The following is a 20,709-nucleotide window of genomic DNA, read 5'->3' on the forward strand; positions in this document are numbered from 1 at the left end:
ATGTAATCAAATATCTATCATCAATTATATGAATCACCATAATTTTTTAGTCAATTATAACATAACTTATTATTACTGCACTCGCCGACAGCGTAACGGAACACAGCGTAACGGAACAATGTGCGTAACGGGACACTTTTTCGAGCGTGCAGCCGGCGTACATCGATTTATTAGACGTTGTCACTTCAAAACAATTCTTGCACAGTAATGAACTAATCCATCTATTAAGTATACTGTATTTTTTTTTGTAAATGGAACAGAAATATACATGTGAAATCACAGATATTTGTAATTTTTATACAACTGTATCACTACCAAAAAAGGTGCACGCAGTAATACTGGGTCCGGATTCTATAAACGGGAATTTAGGCTATGTGTTATCCCAGTACGTCTAAGAGTTAAATTTATTTGTAAACCCCTTAACTGCGCACATGATAAGAATTATAAATCAAAATAAAGTCGAATGGTTGAATATTTTATTATTTTAAATGGTTTAAAAAATATTCTTGAATAAAACATCAATTAAAAATATACAATTATGGCCCGTGAAGATGTCTAATCATAATCAATTAAGTTCTACACGTGTGTGACAGCGCGACAGAACGTGTGGACGCGACAGCTGGCGCTGCGTTACTGATATGATATTTCTCCAAAATTTTGGTTAAACTGATGCATTGGTAATTATATAGGTAATTATTATTGAGTTTTTACCATTCAACAGTAAAAACTTAAATTAAACCAAATTCTCTCTAAAAAAAATAGATTAAAAAAAAAGCTGAAATCATTGATGGCTGTCGTGTGTTTGGTACATCTGATTAAACTGTTTGTACATCTTATAATTTTTCATCCAAAACTTATGTCTGAAACAATTTTTGATTATACAAACCATTTTCTGCAAGGGGTTGAATAAATAAGAGGTAGAAGAAAAATCATAACTCCCTTAGTAGTACACAATCAAATATGATTAAATTGTTTGTAAATCTTAACATTTTTATTTAAAACAATTTCTGATAATACAAGAAATTATTGGAAGAGCTTGAAAAAAAAAACTGTGGGTTGGAATATATGGAATATGTACATTAAGTTCTTGAAACGTTCCAGTATTTTCCAAAAAAAATTTCCAGAAGAAATAGGTACTTCGATGGGGTTGTTACCACAACGCCGAATGTCAAAATTGACCACAACGCCGACAGCTAGAAAACTGCTGTGTACCACAACGCCGGAAATAACAACTGAATGAATTTGCGTGTGTTTCTTAAACGTACCTTAACGCCGAAATAGCACAATCACACCTAACCTTACCTAACCTAACCTGACCTAGCGTAATATAACCTAACCTAACTTAACCTAGCCTAACCTAGCCTAACCTAACCTAACCTTTGTGGCAGTCCTGCAACGACAATTTTTCGGCGTTAGTGTATTTCGACGTTGTGGTATTTCGGCGTTGTGGTACACAGCAGTTTTCTAGCTGTCGGCGTTGTGGTCAATTTGGCATTGCGGCGTTAGTGTATTTCGGCGTTATTGTACGTTCGGCGTTGTGGTGCGTCCCCGCCTGCGGGTAGTGCCGGAAGGGATTTTGTTTTCCCTCTCCTGGAGTTGAGAAGTGCTGAGAAGCTGAGAGGTGTGCAGAAGTACTGCGGCGAGAGAGAGAGAGAGAGAGAGAGAGAGAGAGAGAGAGAGAGAGTACTCACGGCTGGGGTCGAAGCCGGTGATGAACTCCGGACACGGAACCTGCACGGACGTTCCTGCAGGTGTATCCGGCCAGCAAGACCAGCCGTCGAATGTGCCGGGGCAGTACAGCTCTGCGAACACAGAACAGGGGAATTAAAAAAATAAAACTGAATTTGAATTAACTAACATGAATAAGTGGTTTGATGCAAATAATTTATAACTCAATATAAATAAAACAAAATTTATTAAATTTGGTAATAAAAGACTGCTCGATCAAGTATTATCTGAATTTCAGGATCAAGCGATAAGTCAAACTGAATCTCAACTAAATTCTTGGGCTTACATATTGATGATAAATTAAAATGGAATGAACATAGCAATCAAACTAACCATAACTTAAGTAAAGCTTGCTACGCCCTCAGAATTCTTAGCCAAATTATAGACAGAAATTCTCTATGAACTGCATACTTTGCACTTTTTCACACACACATGATATATGGTATTGAAATATGGGATGATTGTAGTAATAGTATTAAAATTTTTAGATTGCAAAAAAAAAAAAATGCCATACGTATTATATGTTTAGCTGATACAAGGGCCTCATGTAAACCTTTATTTACAGAGTTGAATATATTTCCTTTTTTTCGGAATACATTTATAGGTTGCTCTTATTTGTAAAAGCTAATATAAATATTTTTTTAAAATCTGAACATACTGGACCATATATCACAAGATATAACTATAAACTGAAACCAAAATTCCACAATACAATTTTATTTTCAAAAGGAGTAAAACATAGAGTTATAACACTATTTAATAAACTGCCTAAAGAAATTATATTACTACATAATTTTAATGAATTCAAAAAAGTTGTTAGATAATACATCAAAGGAAAAATTATTTATTTAGCTGGTGAAATAAACTCTTTGTAATGACTGTGTAAATAATATGTAATTTTCTATATAATTAATAGGACACCCTATAAATAGAGACCGAAAAAATTCGCGGTTTAATTTCGCGATATCCTAGAATCCAAATGTGTTTAACCTTTTGGTTCTTCAGTGATTGGACCACAGGTTGTCTGAAGGAATCACAGCCAATGAATAATCCTCAACTAAAGGAGTATCGAATCAAAAGCATCCTAGTTAATAGTTGTCACGAGTCAGTGGCCAATGAGCGGATGTAATTTGCCCGAGTGCATAGAGGATCTTGGAGTCTATCCTGTGGGTCATTTAATTCGCGAATTTTTCCGGTCCCTACCTATAAATGATTCAGATTATATGAAATGATAAATATGTACTGTTGTTGTATTGTGTAAATTGTGAAAATTGTAAACATTGTAAAATTTGTGATTATTTGTTGAGAGTGTAAATTAGAAAAATTCATTATAATTGTAAACTTGATTATTTTATCTAATTTTAACTATGTTTAATTTTTGTTTATAATGTGACAAGGCCTATATACCTTGAGCTGTTGGCTCATGTGAGGATCTGCAGGTGGATTGAAAATAAATAGAGACCTGTACAATTCGCGATTTCAAATTCCTAAAGGATAGACTCAATGATCCTCTATGCACTCGTGTAAATTACATCTGCCGATTGGTTACCGACTCGTAACACCTGTTGACTGGAATGATCGTGATTCGCTAATTATTCTGTTAAAGATTTTTCATTGGCCCAGAGTCCTTCAGATAAACTGTGGCCTAATCACTGAAGCAAAATAATGTCAAAAGTATTTGGACTCTATCCTATCGCGAAATGAATTCGCGAATTTTACAGGTCTCTAAAAATAAATAAACTAAAATAAAAAACACGTCTCATTCCCGCAGGACGGAACCCCCCCCCCCCCTTCCCAGAAACAAAGGCTTCGGCGGTGGGAGAGACCTGTTGTATCAAACCAAGCACTCAGTTGCGTGAGTTTCTGGTGCGAAAACGTTTCCGCTCTTGGCGGGAGTAACTTCCCCGAGTGCGATGGAAGTCTCGTGGAACCACGGTGCTGCCATCTGTGGCGGATGTTGCGAAACCAAAGCGCACAAAGACAAATGGAAACTTTACAGTATTAACTTTTTGACGTGAATACGTCTTTAAAATTGCTTCCACAGTGGGAGGCAATTCAAAAACAAACATTTTTTTTTAAACAAAAATCGGAGGATACAGTTTGATGTTGCAGCTACATATCTATCATCTCCATCACAAAATTTAATTACACCGCCGGATAGCTAAAGGATCAAAGAAACGTTAAGTGAGGATTGTGACGCATCGCGCGCGGTGGAGGGGGAAGCGCCGCCATTTTGAGGTCATTTTGTTGCGTTTCGAGATTTCCATTTAGTATAACTTTTGATTCGGAGAAGCTACGACGTTCGTTTGAGTTTATATCGTCAGCTCTCATCAAAATCTATCGATTGCACATATAAAATATTAGTATAAAATAGTACAGTGAATATATATGGTGTTAAAATAAAAATAAAAACATTTTTGCTATCATGAACAAAACATGGAAACCCGAAGGACTTCTTAGTGTTCAAACATGATTATGACTTACATAAAATAGCGTACTTTATAGTTTACAGAAAATATCACGTGTTACGTACACGAATTCACGTACAACACACGGCCGTGTCCATGACACAGCCACGCTACCTTCTTTTTTTTTTAAAAATGAATTTCAACAAAGTGGGCAGTATTGTTATAAAATTCCTTGTCGAAAATTAGGTCCAAAGACGGGGTTTAGTCTTATTTAAATTATTTTTCGCTTTTATCGGAGCCGTTACGTACCTACACTACATAGTTTAAAATTTCGGTCTGTTACTCAGATTATTCAATAGTAGACGTAGCTTCTTTGACAGCGAATTATAGTGGTTGGATTTGGAAACTGTATGTGATTCGCGTAAATAAATGTGGTGAAAAACACAATTTTCGTACGTTTATCACGCTCGGCATTATTTTATTATTTCCTAAATGTTCTCAGACTCATCTTGTGCATTCCTACTTGCAGCTCCAGATTGGTTTGGTTCAATTGTTTACACGAAAGAAAGCATAAATATATGCTATAGCCATCCCTTGCATGGCCATTACATACATAAATATTTAACACAAGGAATGGGTCAAGCAACTTGTCTCGAAATGTTAAAAATAGCAAGTTATTTGCTTCAACAAGCCATCTTTTTCAAATAACTTGTAAATTTGGCGAATAACATTTTTCTAACGGTATGAATAGTTCAAGTTACACGATTAATTGGTTTTTTTCCCCCGCTTTAAGCCGTGCAAAAATCACCCCCCACCCACGCTCATAAAGCATAGCTTGTGTGATTTTTATTTTAAACTGTTACCAACAGCGTGTTATTCACAAATGAGTTACGAACATTTTTAGACACAGTATCTAATCATTTTGTGCAAGGTCTGGGTTTTAAATATTTCTATGGTAAAAAAGTGCATACAACTAGAAAAATACTTCTCTATTATATATTTTATCAAAAACCGTTACTAATAAGTAGGGACCAGAAAAATTCTAGAGTTCAATGACCTCTAGGATGAACTTTGTAGATCTACGTACACTCGGTCAAATGTCACCCTCTCATTGGCTGCTGTCTTGTGAAGGTGTCCCAATGTAGTGGCCTTTGCTTCGGTTGAATGTTTCTCACTGGCCCAGAGTCGTCCAGGTGAGTTGTGAGCCAATAGCAGAGGCAGCACTGAGGTGTAACTATATGAATTTTAGGCTGTCGTGAAATGAATCCGCGAATTTTCCCGGTCTCTAAGAATGACAAGTTACTAGGAGCAGGCATTTTTCGCAAAAAAAAATCTGAACGCCTAATTGACTGCAAAAAGGTGTACCTGCACCAGCGGTTTGTTACTTGTGATTGGCGGCCGTCTTGAGAAAGAAGTCGTTGCCATATTTGACCGAGCCACTCAGGACGCGTTTTGCCTCCGCACTGAATTACTGTGATTGGTCACGAAACGATCGACATAAATAAGAAATAAACCAACCCAATCACGAAACACAGACGATGCTACAGTGTTTTAACGTCCAACTGGTCTCGGAATCTTTTCGCGAAATATGCATGCCCTTACAAGTTACCCAGGGGAGACGCCTCACGAAATCAGCAGCCAATGAACAAGTGGCTTTTTTTTTCTTCCAGAGAATGCAGAGGATCGTGGAGTCTATCCTGGAGGTGAAGTAAACCAGTCTGCAGTTTAAGGGTTAGTCCGCGGCGCCATCTTGCTCGGAGCCACGGCACATCACCGCTCGAGGGAGGTATGGGGAACGCAGGGGTGGCGTCAATTAATTAATTAATTAATTGTCCGCAGCTGCGGCCTACCCACGGCTCACCGAGGCTTGCTCGATCGCCCGCCTCGCCGACAGGAAGTCAATACTTCACTGCTAATTAAATTGAAATGAAACGAGATAGCACATTATTAATACATTTTAAATGTTGGAAATAACCAGGGTTCTTACTTCAACCGATTATTCCTGGTTTTTATTTCCTGTGGTTCCTGTCCCACCTTATAATTAGGGACCGGAAAAAATTCGCGGGTTCAATGACCTCAAGGATGAACTCCACAGTTCTACGTACACTCGGTCAAATGTCACCCACTCATTTGTAGAGACCGGAAAAATTCGCGGTTTCATTTCGCTGTAGGCTAGAATCCAAATGGGTTTAACTTTTTGCTGCTTCAGTGTCTTCAGGTTGTCTGAAGGACTCACAGCCAATGAATAATCCTCAACGAGAGAAGTATCGAATCAAAAGCATTTTAGTTAATAGGTGTCACGCGTCAGTAGCCAATGAGCAGATGTAATTTGCCCGAGTGCATAAAGGATCTTGGATTCTATCCTAGAGGTCATCAAATTTCGCGAATTTTTCCAGTCTCTACTCATTGACTGCTGTATTGCGAGACTTCCCAACGTAGCAGCCTGTGATTCGATAAAGCTTTGGTCCGGTGTTTCTCATTGGCCCAGTCATCCAGGTGAGTTGTGAGCCAATAGCAGAGGCAGCACTGAGGTATAACTATTTGTATTTTAGCCTATCGGGAAATGAACCCGCGAATTTTTCTTCCCTATACTATTAATTCATTTTTTCCTTTTTTCAAAGGTTTTTTTTTATAGTTTAACATTGTAATAAATTAAAACCTAAAAAAACATTTCACAACTGTGATTTGATCCAGCTAAAATAAATACGCTAAAAACACCCTCATAAACCCTAGAAAATAACGTAAAATGATTATACAATACAAATACTGTATAAACGAAAATATTCAAACTAATGATACAATAATAATAATATATTTAAAAGTCAAGAAATAAACAAAAATCATACCTATAAGAAAAAAAAGCTAAATGATGAAACATAGTTCCATTAGTTTTAATAATTGATTAAAAACTATTGGTATTGAAAATAGAAAATAATGAAACTATATAAAAGTTCAAAGTAAGGGAAAAATATATCGAAATCCCCAAAAATATTATTACTAATAACTAGAGACCTGAAAAATTCGCGGATTCATTTCGTGAAAGTCTAGAATCCAAAAACGTTTGCCTTTTTAATGCATCAGTGATTGGGCCACAGTTTATCTGAATGATACTCGGCCAATGAAAAACCTTAAACAAAAGAAGTATCGAATAACTAGCGTCCCAGTTAACAGGTATCACGATTCAGTAGCCAATGAGCAGATGTAATTTTACCGAGTGCATAGAGGATCATGGAGTATATCCTACAGGTCATTGAAATCGCGAATTTTTCCGGTGTCTACTAATAACCTACTACCGTTTGTATGAAAGTTTTATTATAATAAATATTGTAGGTACGTCAATTTATTAACAACAGAACATTTCATATCAATAGGTTATATGTAGGAATAGGAAAAATTCGCGGGTTCAATTCGCGACAGGCTAAAATACAAATAGTTACACCTCAGTGCTGCCTCTGCTATTGGCTCACAACTCACCTGGATGACTCTGGGCCAATTAGAAACGCCCGACCAAAGCTTTATCGAATCACAGGCTGCTACGTTGGGACGTCTCACAAGACGGCAGCCAATGGGTGGGTGGCATTTGACCGAGTGTACGTATAACTATGGAAGTCATCCTGCAGGTCATTGAACCCGCGAATTTTTCCTATCCTTAGTTATATGAATAAAAGTTTTCATTCGAACAACTCTTCGTCTCGGTAACAGCAGGAATCTTTGGAAAATCCTACGATCTAACAGCAAGTATAGACTTTCCCGACTTTCCCCGGGGGGGGGGGGGGGATGCCGGGAAGAGTAGAGGTCTATTTCCGGGATGTCTTTCCGTCTTTCTCCACCGCGAAGCGCGCCCGCAACCTGTTAGCTTCGGGAAGTCCCGGGATATTTCCAGAAAGAAAAAAAACGTGAAAAAAAGGGGGGTTGTCTGTAAAGTCGGTTTACGGACGATAATTTTACGTGATAACATCATAAGAAAACATTGATGAAAAATTGCACACTATTTAATTTTCAAATATTATTTACAGTTTTTTGCAAATTTAATTTAAATAATTTGTTTAATTACAATCACGAACAATTAGTTAAAAAGCTCGCCTTAACCTGTTTGATATTATATAAGATTTTCTCGCACGGTGGTTGGTCGGTTCTTGCACGCTCGTCTCAGGCGGAACGTGACAACGAGTCATGCTTTTTCGTGCGTGCAGCCGGCGTTCATCGATTTATAAGACGTTATCACGTCAAAAATGGGCGCGTGTACTTATATACGTGCGTTAGTAGTTATACTTACCTACTTGGCGTTGATAAAAAAAACTTTAATTTTGCATTAAAAATATTTATGAGAAATTAAAATTATAAAAATACTGGAGTGATATTATAAATCCTACGGTTGGTAAAGTATAAATTCCTTCAAATTAAAAAAAAATTAAAATAAATTATCAGTATTCAATATTAATGTAAACACAAGTATAAAACTAATTATTTAATTTAGTATAATGAAGATAAATTTAAATTATTAATGAAAATCCATAAACACGGTTAATGTTAATTCTAATTTATTATTTTTAATATTTATGTTATAATAAATTATAATACAAATAAAAAAACACAAAAAAAATATCACTTCTATAAACACAATTTCTATCACTAATATTCACAATATATAATTTTTGTATGATATTAAACACTATAAAATATCAATCACTAAAGCATATGATTTAAAATTACGTATATAATTTTTATTTGTATTTAGCCTTTTTTCATCCTGAAAATTGTTTGTTGCATGAAGCGCGCAGATCGAAAAAAAAAAGATTCTCGTATTATTTTTTTCATAACGCGCCTAAAGAAGAGTAACTTCAACGAAAATATTTTTTGTTCAAAGAAAAAGAACAAGCAGTAAAGGGGGGGGGGGGGAGGGTTTGCTACAAATACCGTCCTGCATCACCAAGGCAGCCTGTTGTCGGTCAGAGACGCAATAAGGGCGCATTAATTTTGTGATTGTAAATGTAACATAAACATTCATTTAAAATTACAGATATTTGTGAAATTGTGCATTTACAAAATATTGCTCGCAGTAATACTGGGTTCGGATTCATACCCGGGCATTTACGCTTTCTGTTGTCGCAGTTATCTTCAATAGTTAAAAGTTATTTTTAAAAACGTTCCCTGAATAACTTTCCAGTATTAACTGCGCCCATTAACAAGCACAATGAAACAAAATGAAGTCAAACTGTTGTATATTTGATTATCTTTTCCATGGTTTGAAAAAAAATCATATGCTTAAATGAAACAACAATTAAAATGTAAAATTATGCGCCAATTTTCGTAAGAAATACTGAGTACCTATTCGTTCGAACGAAAGTTATTCATACATGCAAAAATAACCGTAGCTATGTGTTGAACAAAGTTACAATATCGTTCTCGTAGTTTTAAAAACTATTTCTTGGCAACTGGTTTCCTGAGGAATATTTTTAAAAGTACATATAATTTTTTTTTTACGTGCAGCGTAGAGGGGGCAGGTCGTGCCTGACGTCATCACAGAAAAATTACCAAAAAAAATTTAAAACGTTGGGCTCACAAGATTTTTCAAATAATATTATTTAAAACGACTTCAATAAATAAGTTTGGAAATCAGCTAGAGAATTTTCTTCTATAAGAGTTTTAGAGTCTGTTTTTAAGGAATGGTTTGTCTCGCGACAAAGGGCTTAAATGAGAGATATTGCGGTCACAGCTGAGGCCTGCTTTTTCAGGATGCGTATTATTTAAAAAAAATTATTGTATTTAACATTTATATAATATTAATTATTAATCTCCATTGTTGATATCTTATGGATTCATGTAGCCACTTTGAATGTGAATTTAATAGTGAATTACTTTGGGTATCATATTCTTGTTTGTAGTGGTATTTTTATCATTGGTTTAATTTGAATTGTTTTCACTTTTCAATGTTGGCTATCCACGTCTACCCTTAATTTTTAATTTTGTTACCGTACTCTCCATATTTTGTTTGTTTGTCAATGTACAGAATGTACATAAAAGAATGTCTCAGATTCAGTAGTATATAATAAAACTTTAATTTAGACTATTGAAATAAATCATACAACCACACCTTTAGTTATACGGCACAATACAACCTAAAGTCCAATTATTCCCACTATTTGTTTGACGCTTCTGGAGTAATGGAAGCAAAAACCTCTTCCATTCTGCCATCTTGTAAATGGGAAACAAAGTACCGAAATAAATTGATTTTGATGATGTCTCCGGTTCGTAAAGAACAGATTTAGGAATAAGAAAAAATTGTTTTAAGTGTCATTATACTCTTAAAATGTCAAGTAAATAAACCATAAAATAACACTTGCAAATATACGTGGCCTATTGTTTACTTCTTTTGATAACTTCCATTGGTGACAACAGAAGAGGTGGTGTGAAGAAAGGGAAGGGGTGTGACATTGCTACGCCACTGCTTTCAGAATCCGTCCTTCAAGCGTTTTCTCCGAACGCCGACGGAAATGCGAAACGTGAAAAAAAAAAGGGAAAATACTTTTTTTTTTATCGATCACTGTCGACGACGATATTCGTGATGTTTGCTCTCAAAGCGACTCCGAAGCTAACACACTTCCTCTGTTCATCTTTTTTTTTTTTTTTAAATAAAAAGAAGGTGGAAACGACGATTTTTATGGATCAGTGAACACAAACATAAAAACAAACAAAGAATGCGAGCGAGTGTAACATCACGCGTAGTTTCCCTATCCGCTGTTAGTTTTCGCTGCCGGAGCAGATACATCTACAGAATCATTCCTTTTGCAGACCGAAATTTTAAACTATGTAATGAGTAGAGACCTAAAAATTTTGCGGGTTCATTTCGTGTTATGCTAAATTTCCAATAATTATACCTAAGTGCTGCTTCTGGTATTGGTTCACTGTTAATCTGGAGGACTGAGGGCCAATTAGAGACCCTCACTCAATAGAAGTGTCGAATCACAGGCCACCCAGTCGAGACGACTCACAAGTCAGCAGCCAATGAACAGTTGGCATTTGCCCGAGTGTGTACAGGATATTGGAGTCCATCCTGGAGGTCATTGAACCCACGAATTTTTCCGGTCTCTAGTAATGAGACGGCTCCGATGAAAGCTAAAAAGACTTGAAAAAAATACTAAAACCCGGCTTTGGACCTGATTTTCGACAATGAATTTTATTAATATTCCGCCCGTCTCGTTGAAATTCATCAACATTTAATACTATAAAGTTTCCCTTTGGCTTGGTGAACTTTGGTTTGCAACATTCGCCACAGATGGCAGCGCTGTGGTTGTTACACATTTCCGTACCATGCGACCTCCGTTCCATTCAAGATATTACTCCCACTAAATGGCTTATACCGAGAGCTAAGAAGTTAAACATAAAATAAAGAAAACTTTTGATTACAGCCTCAGATGGACTGATTTTTAAATTGGTCGCCTTTCGGCGAACTAATTATTAGATGCTGCTTTGATGGCAGGATAATACCACCTGAAGTAATCTCGTAGCATTTTAAAATGTTGATGCTATTAATAAATATAAAAAAAATATTTGGTTTATTTAAATGAAGATTTTTCCGACAGTTCCACCAAAAGTTTAAGACCACATGAAAATAATATTTTGTTTGTAAATTTTCGATTGAGTTACTACTTATTTATATTCTCAATAATAGAATTTAACCACTGTAGAAGATATGATTTTTTACAAGATTTTTAAATAATGATCATGTTTTATATTTATACAATCTTAAGAAAAAGTACCTATTGCAAGAAATGTAGTGTTTAAAAATATATATTTTTTTATAAATAAATTGGTGTAAAAGTATAGTCTTATCACGTTTTGATTTTTTTTTTTTGCAAAATGACTTGATAAGCGATAAGCATTAAATTTTATAAAAAATATTATTTCATTTAATAAATTACTGTGGTTTTAGTAGATGAGCTACCGACGTTAATGTTCTTTCAGACTGTGTAATAATTCATTTATAGAAAATTTAAGACGTAATTTACATCTAACGCATATAACGTAACCTCTTATTTTTCACATACTTTCGTGATATACTACCTATATATATATATATATAATATATATATATATATATATCTCTGTGTGTGTGTACACAAACAGAAGATTCTGTTTGTAGAGATAAGGATTTAGCTAGGAAGACATAAGCATAGAGACATAGAGAGAGGTATAGAGGGATACAGCGAGTGTTATATATAGATGTAGAGATATATAGATAGGGAGATATAGATATAAACATATACAGATATAGAGTTGTATGGAGATATAATGATTACATACATAGATATAGAGAGATTTTGATATATAGAGAGATATAGTGAGATGTATAGAGGAACATATAAATATAGAGATCCTTTGTATATGTGCACCTACGTCAAACAATTTACAAAAAAAAATTGAAGGAGCCATAGCTTGTCGGGCATAAGCTAGTGTACAATAAAAATGTTGTACAATTCCATCTCCAAAGACGTGCATCAGCCTTGGAGCGCACTTCAGCTCATAAGTAGCATGGAGGTTTACAACTGCAGACGAAATATTTGGTCTAATTCGGACGCGTCCGGTATATTTTTTGACTGTGAGTTTTAGCTTAGCACAAAATTAATCCGTTAAAAATTTCCGGGGTGTCTAATGACCCACAGGATAGACTCCAAGATCCTCTACGCACTCGGACAAATTACATCTGCTCATTGGCTACTGACTCGTGACAACTATTAACTAGAATACTTTTGATTCGATACTTCTTTCGTTGAGAATTACTAATTTGCTCTGATTCCTTCAGACAACCTGTGGTCCAATCACGGAAGCAGCAAAAGGTTAAACACATTTGGATTCTAGCATATCGCGAAATGAAACCGCGAATTTTTCCGGTCTCTAATGATAGCTCACACCGGGGGGAGCTGAACATCTGCTCGCGTGCAAAATCACTATTTGCCGTCTCACTCGGCCGATCACTGTAAATGATCGCGCAGTGCTTCGACTGGTACGGCTTATCACCATAACCGAGGTTGTTCGCCCAAACCCCCCCCCCCCCCCCAAGCACAGAGGTCATCACGTTACTGGGCACCGCCTCGTCAGGGGTGTGTGTGTGTATTAGCGACGCTCGCTGGTGCTTCTAGCGCGGTGTCTCCTCTGGACTGGCGCGCAGTCTTCTCGTCGTGCATCGAGCGGCGACCGTGACATTACACGGCGGAGAAATGAAGATAAAGGCGTAATGCAAGTCACTTAAGTGCTTTCAAAAATATTTACCAGTTGTTTTACGCCTAAAAAATTTCTCTGAAAATATGCTTTTCAGCCATTTTAACTCTTGTAAAAATACAGTTTAAAAACTTAATCCGAAATCAAAAGTACTTTCCGGCCCTCAGCAAACTCTTAAATGCTTTTCGTGAGCAGACCCCACTCGGATATCTTGAGTAGTTTTCAATATAGCGTTGTTTTTCCTGAAGCTCTGCGCACCGTGTGTGTGCCCGGGTGGGCGGGGGACTTAACAGCCTGCGCAGAACTACCTGCGTCCACACCTGCACATCACATCCCAGTCACACGCGGAAACAGCTTTAAGAGGACACGAGATGTTGCATCAGCACGAATGACCAGAATATAATAAGAAAAATAACCAGAATCTGAACGACTTGACCGAATTCGACGTGGTTGGTTTCGTCGGCTAGATGTTTTTTTGTTACAGAGATCCGAGTGTATGAATACAGCCAGTACAGTGTATAGTTAAAAATGAGGGCTTTAAAAAAATTTGAGAAGAACTTTGATGTAAATTTATTAAAATTACATACGAAAATCTTCTATGATAATCAAATATATTACAATTTTAATCTCATACAAATACGTTCAGCGGTTCGGCAATCAAGGAGTAACGATCATGCACACAAACTTTCGCTTTTATAATATTAATACGATATATATATATATGCTTATATAATACATATAGTTGTGGAACAACCATTTGAAGAGTAGAATGTTTCAACATCATAGTTAATATATATTTTTGAATTTACTGTACATTATTTTATTTTGAACACTTGACACATAGATTAGAATTTGAAGAATATATTCGAGGTACTCTCTAGAATTCTAATCCGAGATTTGGATTCGAGAAAATTGGGATTAAACCCATCAATATTATATATATATGATGTGTGTGTGTGTTTTCTTTTGCGAAACTCCACTCAAATTTTCTAAAATTTAAAGGTATATAAAATAAATATACAATAATGAATCGGAATGACTCACATGTCCTCAGTAAGTCACACATCGAGCTGGCTCTTTCATTTTCTCGTCGTCACTGTTAATTTAGGTAAGATTTTTCCGGTAAATTTAATCAGATGGCTCTGCTCTTGTATTTTATGCTCGGTCCCATATTATCTCAACAGACGTTTCCCGAATATCTCCTAATAGCGGGAAAAATGACACACGCGTTGTGATAGTTGTTATAATTTGCTGTTAGCCGATATTTAGTGTGCACATGTTGGACAGATTCAAGAAGAGACACATAAAGCGAGAGATAGCGTGATGAATTCACCGGCAAAGCTGCGTGTTGATTGCAAACACTCGCGGGGACTTGTGGGTAATCTCCGCGCTTTATCGAAACACGTACGGCATTTGGTGTTCATGAACAAACACTCGGTGTTGTGTGTGTTTAGTTATGATCCGCGGGACATGTGTGGCCACAGTGAAATTCACTGACGTTCAAAGGCAAGCAACCACTCAATATTTAATGTGTGCGTTAAATAAATATATATATATTTTTTGACGTGATAACGTCTCGTAAATCGATGAACGCCAGTTGCACGCACGAAAAAAAGCATTACTCAATGTCACGTTCCGCCTGAGCCGAGCGTGCAAGAACCGGCCAACCTCCGTGCGAGAAAATCTTCTATACCTAATATCAAACAGGTTAAGGTGGGCTTTTTAAATACAGTCAATTAAAAAAAATTTGATTTATTTGTCCAATTTCGTCATTTCAAATTAACAATTTATTGACATTGATTTGATTTCAGTTTATTTCTATAACTAATTGTTCGTGATTATATTTAAATAAATTATTTAAATAAAAATTGCAAAAACTGTAAATAATATTTGAAATTTAAAAAGTATGCAATTTTTCATCAATGTTTTATTATGACGTTATCACGTAAAATTATCGTCCGTAAACCGACTTTACAGACAACCCCCTTTTCCCCCGTGATATATTCATACGTGTATTTTCAGATTTAATTTATGTTTTAAGCATTCAAAAGTATCTGTGATTCGTTCAATAAAAATTTCATTTTAAAGATGGAATAAAATAAACTTCTGTCCAACGGGTGGACACATCTGCATGATTACATGGTAAGAGTGCGAAACCTTTTTTTTTAATTTTCCTTCGGCTCATTGTTTTGCCATAGTGGTTATACGCCCAAAACATTGGCTGACGTGTAGTGTTTGCCGCGTGGAAACCGTTTTAAATGATTTTTTTTATTAAAGTGACCGTTTTTAACGACGAAGATTCTAATTCATACTTACTAATCATCATTTAGACTTGGTCAAGCACCATTTCCGCAATGATTTTGGGCGTCACAATATGGCAATGGCGAGGTTAAAAAGTGACTTCACATTTGTCGCAGCAAGCCGTCTCCTGAAAATTCCTAAGTCCATGCTTCTGTCATCAATACTGCAATACCTGTGTTCTGCCGTTGCAAACATAAAACCATAGATATAAGTACTATGATAACAGTTCCTAACCTAAAATATTATTTACATTAAACTTCATTGTGAATATTTTTGGCTCCTAAGACACCCAGCTATGTTAAAAGAAAATCGTGCCACTAAAATTGCACACTATTTAATCTTTATTATTAGGGACCGGAAAAATTCGCGGGTTCAATGACCTCTAGGATGAACTTTATAGTTCTACGTACACTCGATCAACTGTCACCCTCTCATTGGCTGCTGTCTTGTGAAGATGTCCCAATGTAGCGGCCTGTGCTTCGGTTGAGTGTTTCTCACTGGCCCGGAGTCATCCAGGTGAGTTGTGAGCCAATAGCAGAGGCAGCACTGAGGTATAACTACATGAATTTCAGGCTGTCGTGAAATGAATCCGCGAATTTTTCCAGTCTCTATTTATTATAGTTAAAATTTACGTCGCTATCCTCTGATTCGTTTCGCACCATCAACTGATACACACGTGATGTATAACTAGAGACCGGAAAAATTCGCGGATTCATTTGACGACAGCCTAAAATTCATATAGGTAGTTATACCTCAGTGCTGCCTCTGCTATTGGCTCGCAGCTCACTTGGATGACTCTGGGCCAGTGAGAAACACTCAACCGAAGCTGTGTCGAATCACAGGCCATTACATTAGGACACCTTCACAAGACAGCAGCCAATGAGAGTGTACGTAGAATTATAAAGTTCATCCTAGAGGTCATTGAACCCGCGAATTTTTTCCGGTCCCTATGTATAACGTAGCCCTGGCGTCTGAAATGCGTGTTTATACTCAAAGATGATGGCACATGTCGTCACAACCTCAATCTCCTCGACCTTCGGTGTTTGCCATCTCTTTGTGTCGCAGAATGTGTGTTCGTGAGCGGCCCGCTGGCAAATAAGAACTGCGACAGGACAACGGAATAACCAACTCGTGTGTAAGACCATGCCTTACGGGGTTTTCCCCTATTTCATGTAATGATTTTAAATTTAAATTAATAATATATTAACTTGTAGACTTTTCAAATGGTTTTAACTTTACGAAATGAAAATAAAAATGTACCTATACGTGACAAATCTTGCGCATAATTAGCTGCCAAAGTTACATTTTTTAACGCTATTTCGCCGCACAAAAATACGAATATTTTTTAGGGAATTACAGAATTGATCTTTTTTTTTTTAGGTAAAATTTCAATGCTACTAGTTACTTTGCATTTATAACACCAAATTTTTATATTATTTCTTTTCTGGCTGTCCAAATCCTCACAAGTTTTAGAATTTAAAAGGCCAAGTAAAATTAAATAACTATTACTGAAATATATCCTAACCATTTCCTGAGGCAGCCGGTAGCATAGCATTTGAACCTAAAAGGTTTTAGTCCTGTTTCCCCAGTTTATTCTCTTTATCTGTACAGCCCAACACGTTAAATATGTAACTTTGGCAGCTATTTATGCAAAACGTATGCAATGAATGTATTTTTTTTGGGAGTGAAACTTCTTTGGGAACGATTTTAATGTGACGTTTGCGTGAAAAATTTTTGTGAAACGTTACTGACGCGAAAAAGGATAGAGAAAAGGTACTTGGCCAAAGAGGTATAAATAGAGCAATATGCTATATACAGAGTGTGTGCGCACGCGCTTGTTTCAGAAAATAGATATAGGTATCCGTTACAATCAGCTGTTGAATGCCATGAATTGTATATTTGCTACCAGCGCGCTTGCGTTCCTCCTTGTTCAACCAGCAGCGTAGAGAGCGCTGTTCAGACAGTCACTGCATTTACCGCATAGACAACGCTACCTGCCATGAATTTCGTATTTCGTTCAGAGGTTTTGGTGTGTTCCAAATTTGCAGAATTGTTTGAAGAAACAGTATCACGCATAGTTCTTCTTTATGGCGTGAGTACTTTAACAGTGAGTAGTATTTATTTAGAAAATTGTATTCTTTCTCTCTTTCTCCATCTGCCGTTTTACTCCTTACGATAAACTGACGAGTCGAGGTTTGAATTGCCAAAGAAGTTTCGCTTTTATCACGTGTACCGAGTTACACGCGTTCTTATAATATATATTTATTGACGTGACGTCTAATAAATCGATGAACGCCGGCTGCACGCACGAAAAAGGATGACTAATTTTCCCGTTACGCTCATTGTCCCGTTATGCTCATTGTACGCTTAAGCCGCATCTATCTCTCTTTCACTCGATTGGAACAACCATCGATTTGACTTTTTCGAGGCACATTAAACTTGAAACACTCCCATTCGTTTTCTACTTTTCCTATTATCGTCCTATCCTTAACAGAATAACACAGATTGGAAGAAGTTAAATAGCAAACATGTATAAAAGTTACCTATAGTTAAAATAATCTGTTCGTTAAAGTAATAAACATATTTGAATTAATGAATGCAAATAAAAGTAAATTTATCAATTAAATTGTATATTTCATTTCACTCCTTCTTTGTATCCATACAAAATAGTGATAATTCAATAAAAATGATTCAATTTTATTCATAAAAGTAAGCAATGTTTTGTTATGGCGTTGTCACGTTAAACTATTGTCCGTAAACCAACTTTACAGACTACCAATTTTTTTTTCCTTTCGTGAAAGTTTAGTTGAAAAAAAATTATACATGTGTACCAGGATTTAATTTAAGCATGAAACAATGACCTGAAATGTGTAAGTAACCCCCTTAACGCGTCGCTCGAGTTGAGTTCCCCGAACCGGCCGCCAGGCGCGCCCTTGTCGTCCCGCTAGATGCTGGAACTGCCTGTCGCTGTCAGCTCCCGGGACGAGTTCCTCTGATCACTACCCGCGCCCCTCGAAGAGCAGCGAGAGAAGATGGGGTTTGGAAAGAACAGAGGGTCGAAGGTGGTGAGGGGAAGAGAGATGGAGAGAGAAAAAAAAAATATTTTCCCCCTTTACCATCACGTGACTCCACGAGGACAAAACCGCTAACAAATCACGATTTAACTTTAGAGAGAATAATTCTCTTTTAAGGCTCTGCCACACACACACGATAAGCAGAGCTTCAGGAAAAACAACGCGATTTCAAAACTTCTCAGCATATCCGAGTGAGGTCTGCTTACGTGTAGCATTTAAGAGTTCGCTGAGGGCCGAAACGTACTTTTGATTAGGATTAAGTTTTTAAACTGTGTTTTTTAGAAGAGTTAAATTTGCCAAAACGCGTGTTTTCGGAGTAATTTTTAGCCGTTAAACAACCAGTACAGATTCTTGAAAGCACTTAAGGGACTTGCATTACACATTTATCTTCATTTCTCGGCCATATAATGTTACCTTCACCGCTCAAATTCCACAGTTATCCTGTGACGACGAGAAGACTGCGCGCCAGTCCAGAGGAGACACACCGCGCTAGAAGCACCAGCGAGCGTCGCGCTTATCATCCCGCCTCACTAACACACATACACCCCTGACGAGGCGGGTCCCGTAAGTCAGAAGTTGGAATGCAAACCTCCACACTCTTGCACTATGTTCCTGATTGGACTGCAGTTGCCTGGACACGCCCCTTCTACGACCGTGAGCCAACGATGCCCAGCCAGGAGAGAAGTGAGCGAATCAGGAACTGACCTCGCTAAGAAATCAACCAATGGGGAAGCAAAACCTGGGTTGAGCGCACCCTCTGAGGCCAGGCGAATCAACGATTTTTCCGGGACTCCATCCATGGCGTAGGGCCATGCAAATTTCGCGAAAAGATTCTAAGACTAGCTGAAAGTTAAAACACTGAAGCATCGTCTGTGCTTCGTGATTGGATTAGATTCTTTCAGGTGCATGTTCAGTGTTACAACACCAATCACAGTAGTCAGTGCGGAAGCAAATGCGTCCCGAGTGGCTCGGTCAAATAAGGCAAAAGCCTTCTCTCGCAGACGGCCGCCAATCACAAGGAAGAAACCGCTGCTGCAGGTATACCTTGTTGCAGTCTCATTGGCGGTCAGATTTTTTTTTTTGCGAGAAATGCCTGCCTCTGATGATGCAGACAGACACGGTATAAAAACGACAAGACACAACTCGCTCAAACTCGACACTGACTGTTTCAACGATTAGGCTATCGGGCCTATTACTTCAAACACATGTAGCGTCAGCAGTTTTTGATGTAAAAAAAATCCATTCAACGTGTTTTATGATCGCTAGGGACCGGAAAAATTCGCGGATTCATTTCACGACAGCCTAAAATTCAAATAGTTACACCTCAATGCTGCCTCTGCTATTGGCTCGCAACTCACCCGGATGACTCCGGGCCAGTGAGAAACACTCAACCGAAGCTGTGTCAAATCACAGACCGCTACACTGGGACACCTTCGCAAGAGAGCAGCCAATGAGTGGGTGATATCTGACCGAGTGTACGTAGAACTATAAAGTTCATCCTAGAGGTCATTGAACCCGCGAATTTTTCCGGTCCCTACTGATCGCACCTTGTACTTTTTGAGAGCTGTCAAGCACGGAACGAGCTATGTGGAACAGACTGTAGCGTGGGAAAGAAGCAGAAGCAGGCGAGGAATAAATTGATAAGGGCTAGAAGGAAGGGGTGGAGGGGGGAAGGTTTGGCTCTGCATAGCACGTTTATGACGGATTTAAAAGGGTGCAAAATTAGCCTAGGACAAATAAATGAAAACCACCAGTTGTTTGGCGAGTCGAGCAGACGCGGTTGGATGGTACTAGAAGAGGAAGAATGGCCGTCCGTGGAATGTTGGAGGGAGGGGGGGTGTAGGAGGAATGGTACACTGCTAGAAAATTACGGTGAATCAAAAGACTTTTTAACGAACAACTATAATCTCAGATAAACTGACGTCTTCTTCCTAGCTGGACATAATAACTAAATCTTCGAAAGAAACTACGCTGTATTC

At 37.4% G+C, this 20,709-nt stretch overlaps 1 protein-coding gene across 29 annotated transcripts in view; it reads right to left on the reverse strand.

The window, feature by feature from the left end:
- LOC134540897 (calcitonin gene-related peptide type 1 receptor-like) overlaps window positions 1–20,709 on the reverse strand; it is a 391,875-nt gene that overhangs the window by 117,181 nt on the left and 253,985 nt on the right. For all 29 annotated transcript variants that reach the window (XM_063383962.1, XM_063383956.1, XM_063383961.1 and 26 more), the window contains one exon: window positions 1,692–1,802. In XM_063383962.1, the coding sequence (XP_063240032.1) occupies window positions 1,692–1,802 (111 nt within the window). The remainder of the gene's footprint in view (window positions 1–1,691; window positions 1,803–20,709) is intronic.

This window comes from Bacillus rossius, chromosome 17, assembly GCF_032445375.1.
Source record: "Bacillus rossius redtenbacheri isolate Brsri chromosome 17, Brsri_v3, whole genome shotgun sequence".
NCBI classification, from domain to species: Eukaryota; Metazoa; Arthropoda; class Insecta; order Phasmatodea; family Bacillidae; genus Bacillus; species Bacillus rossius.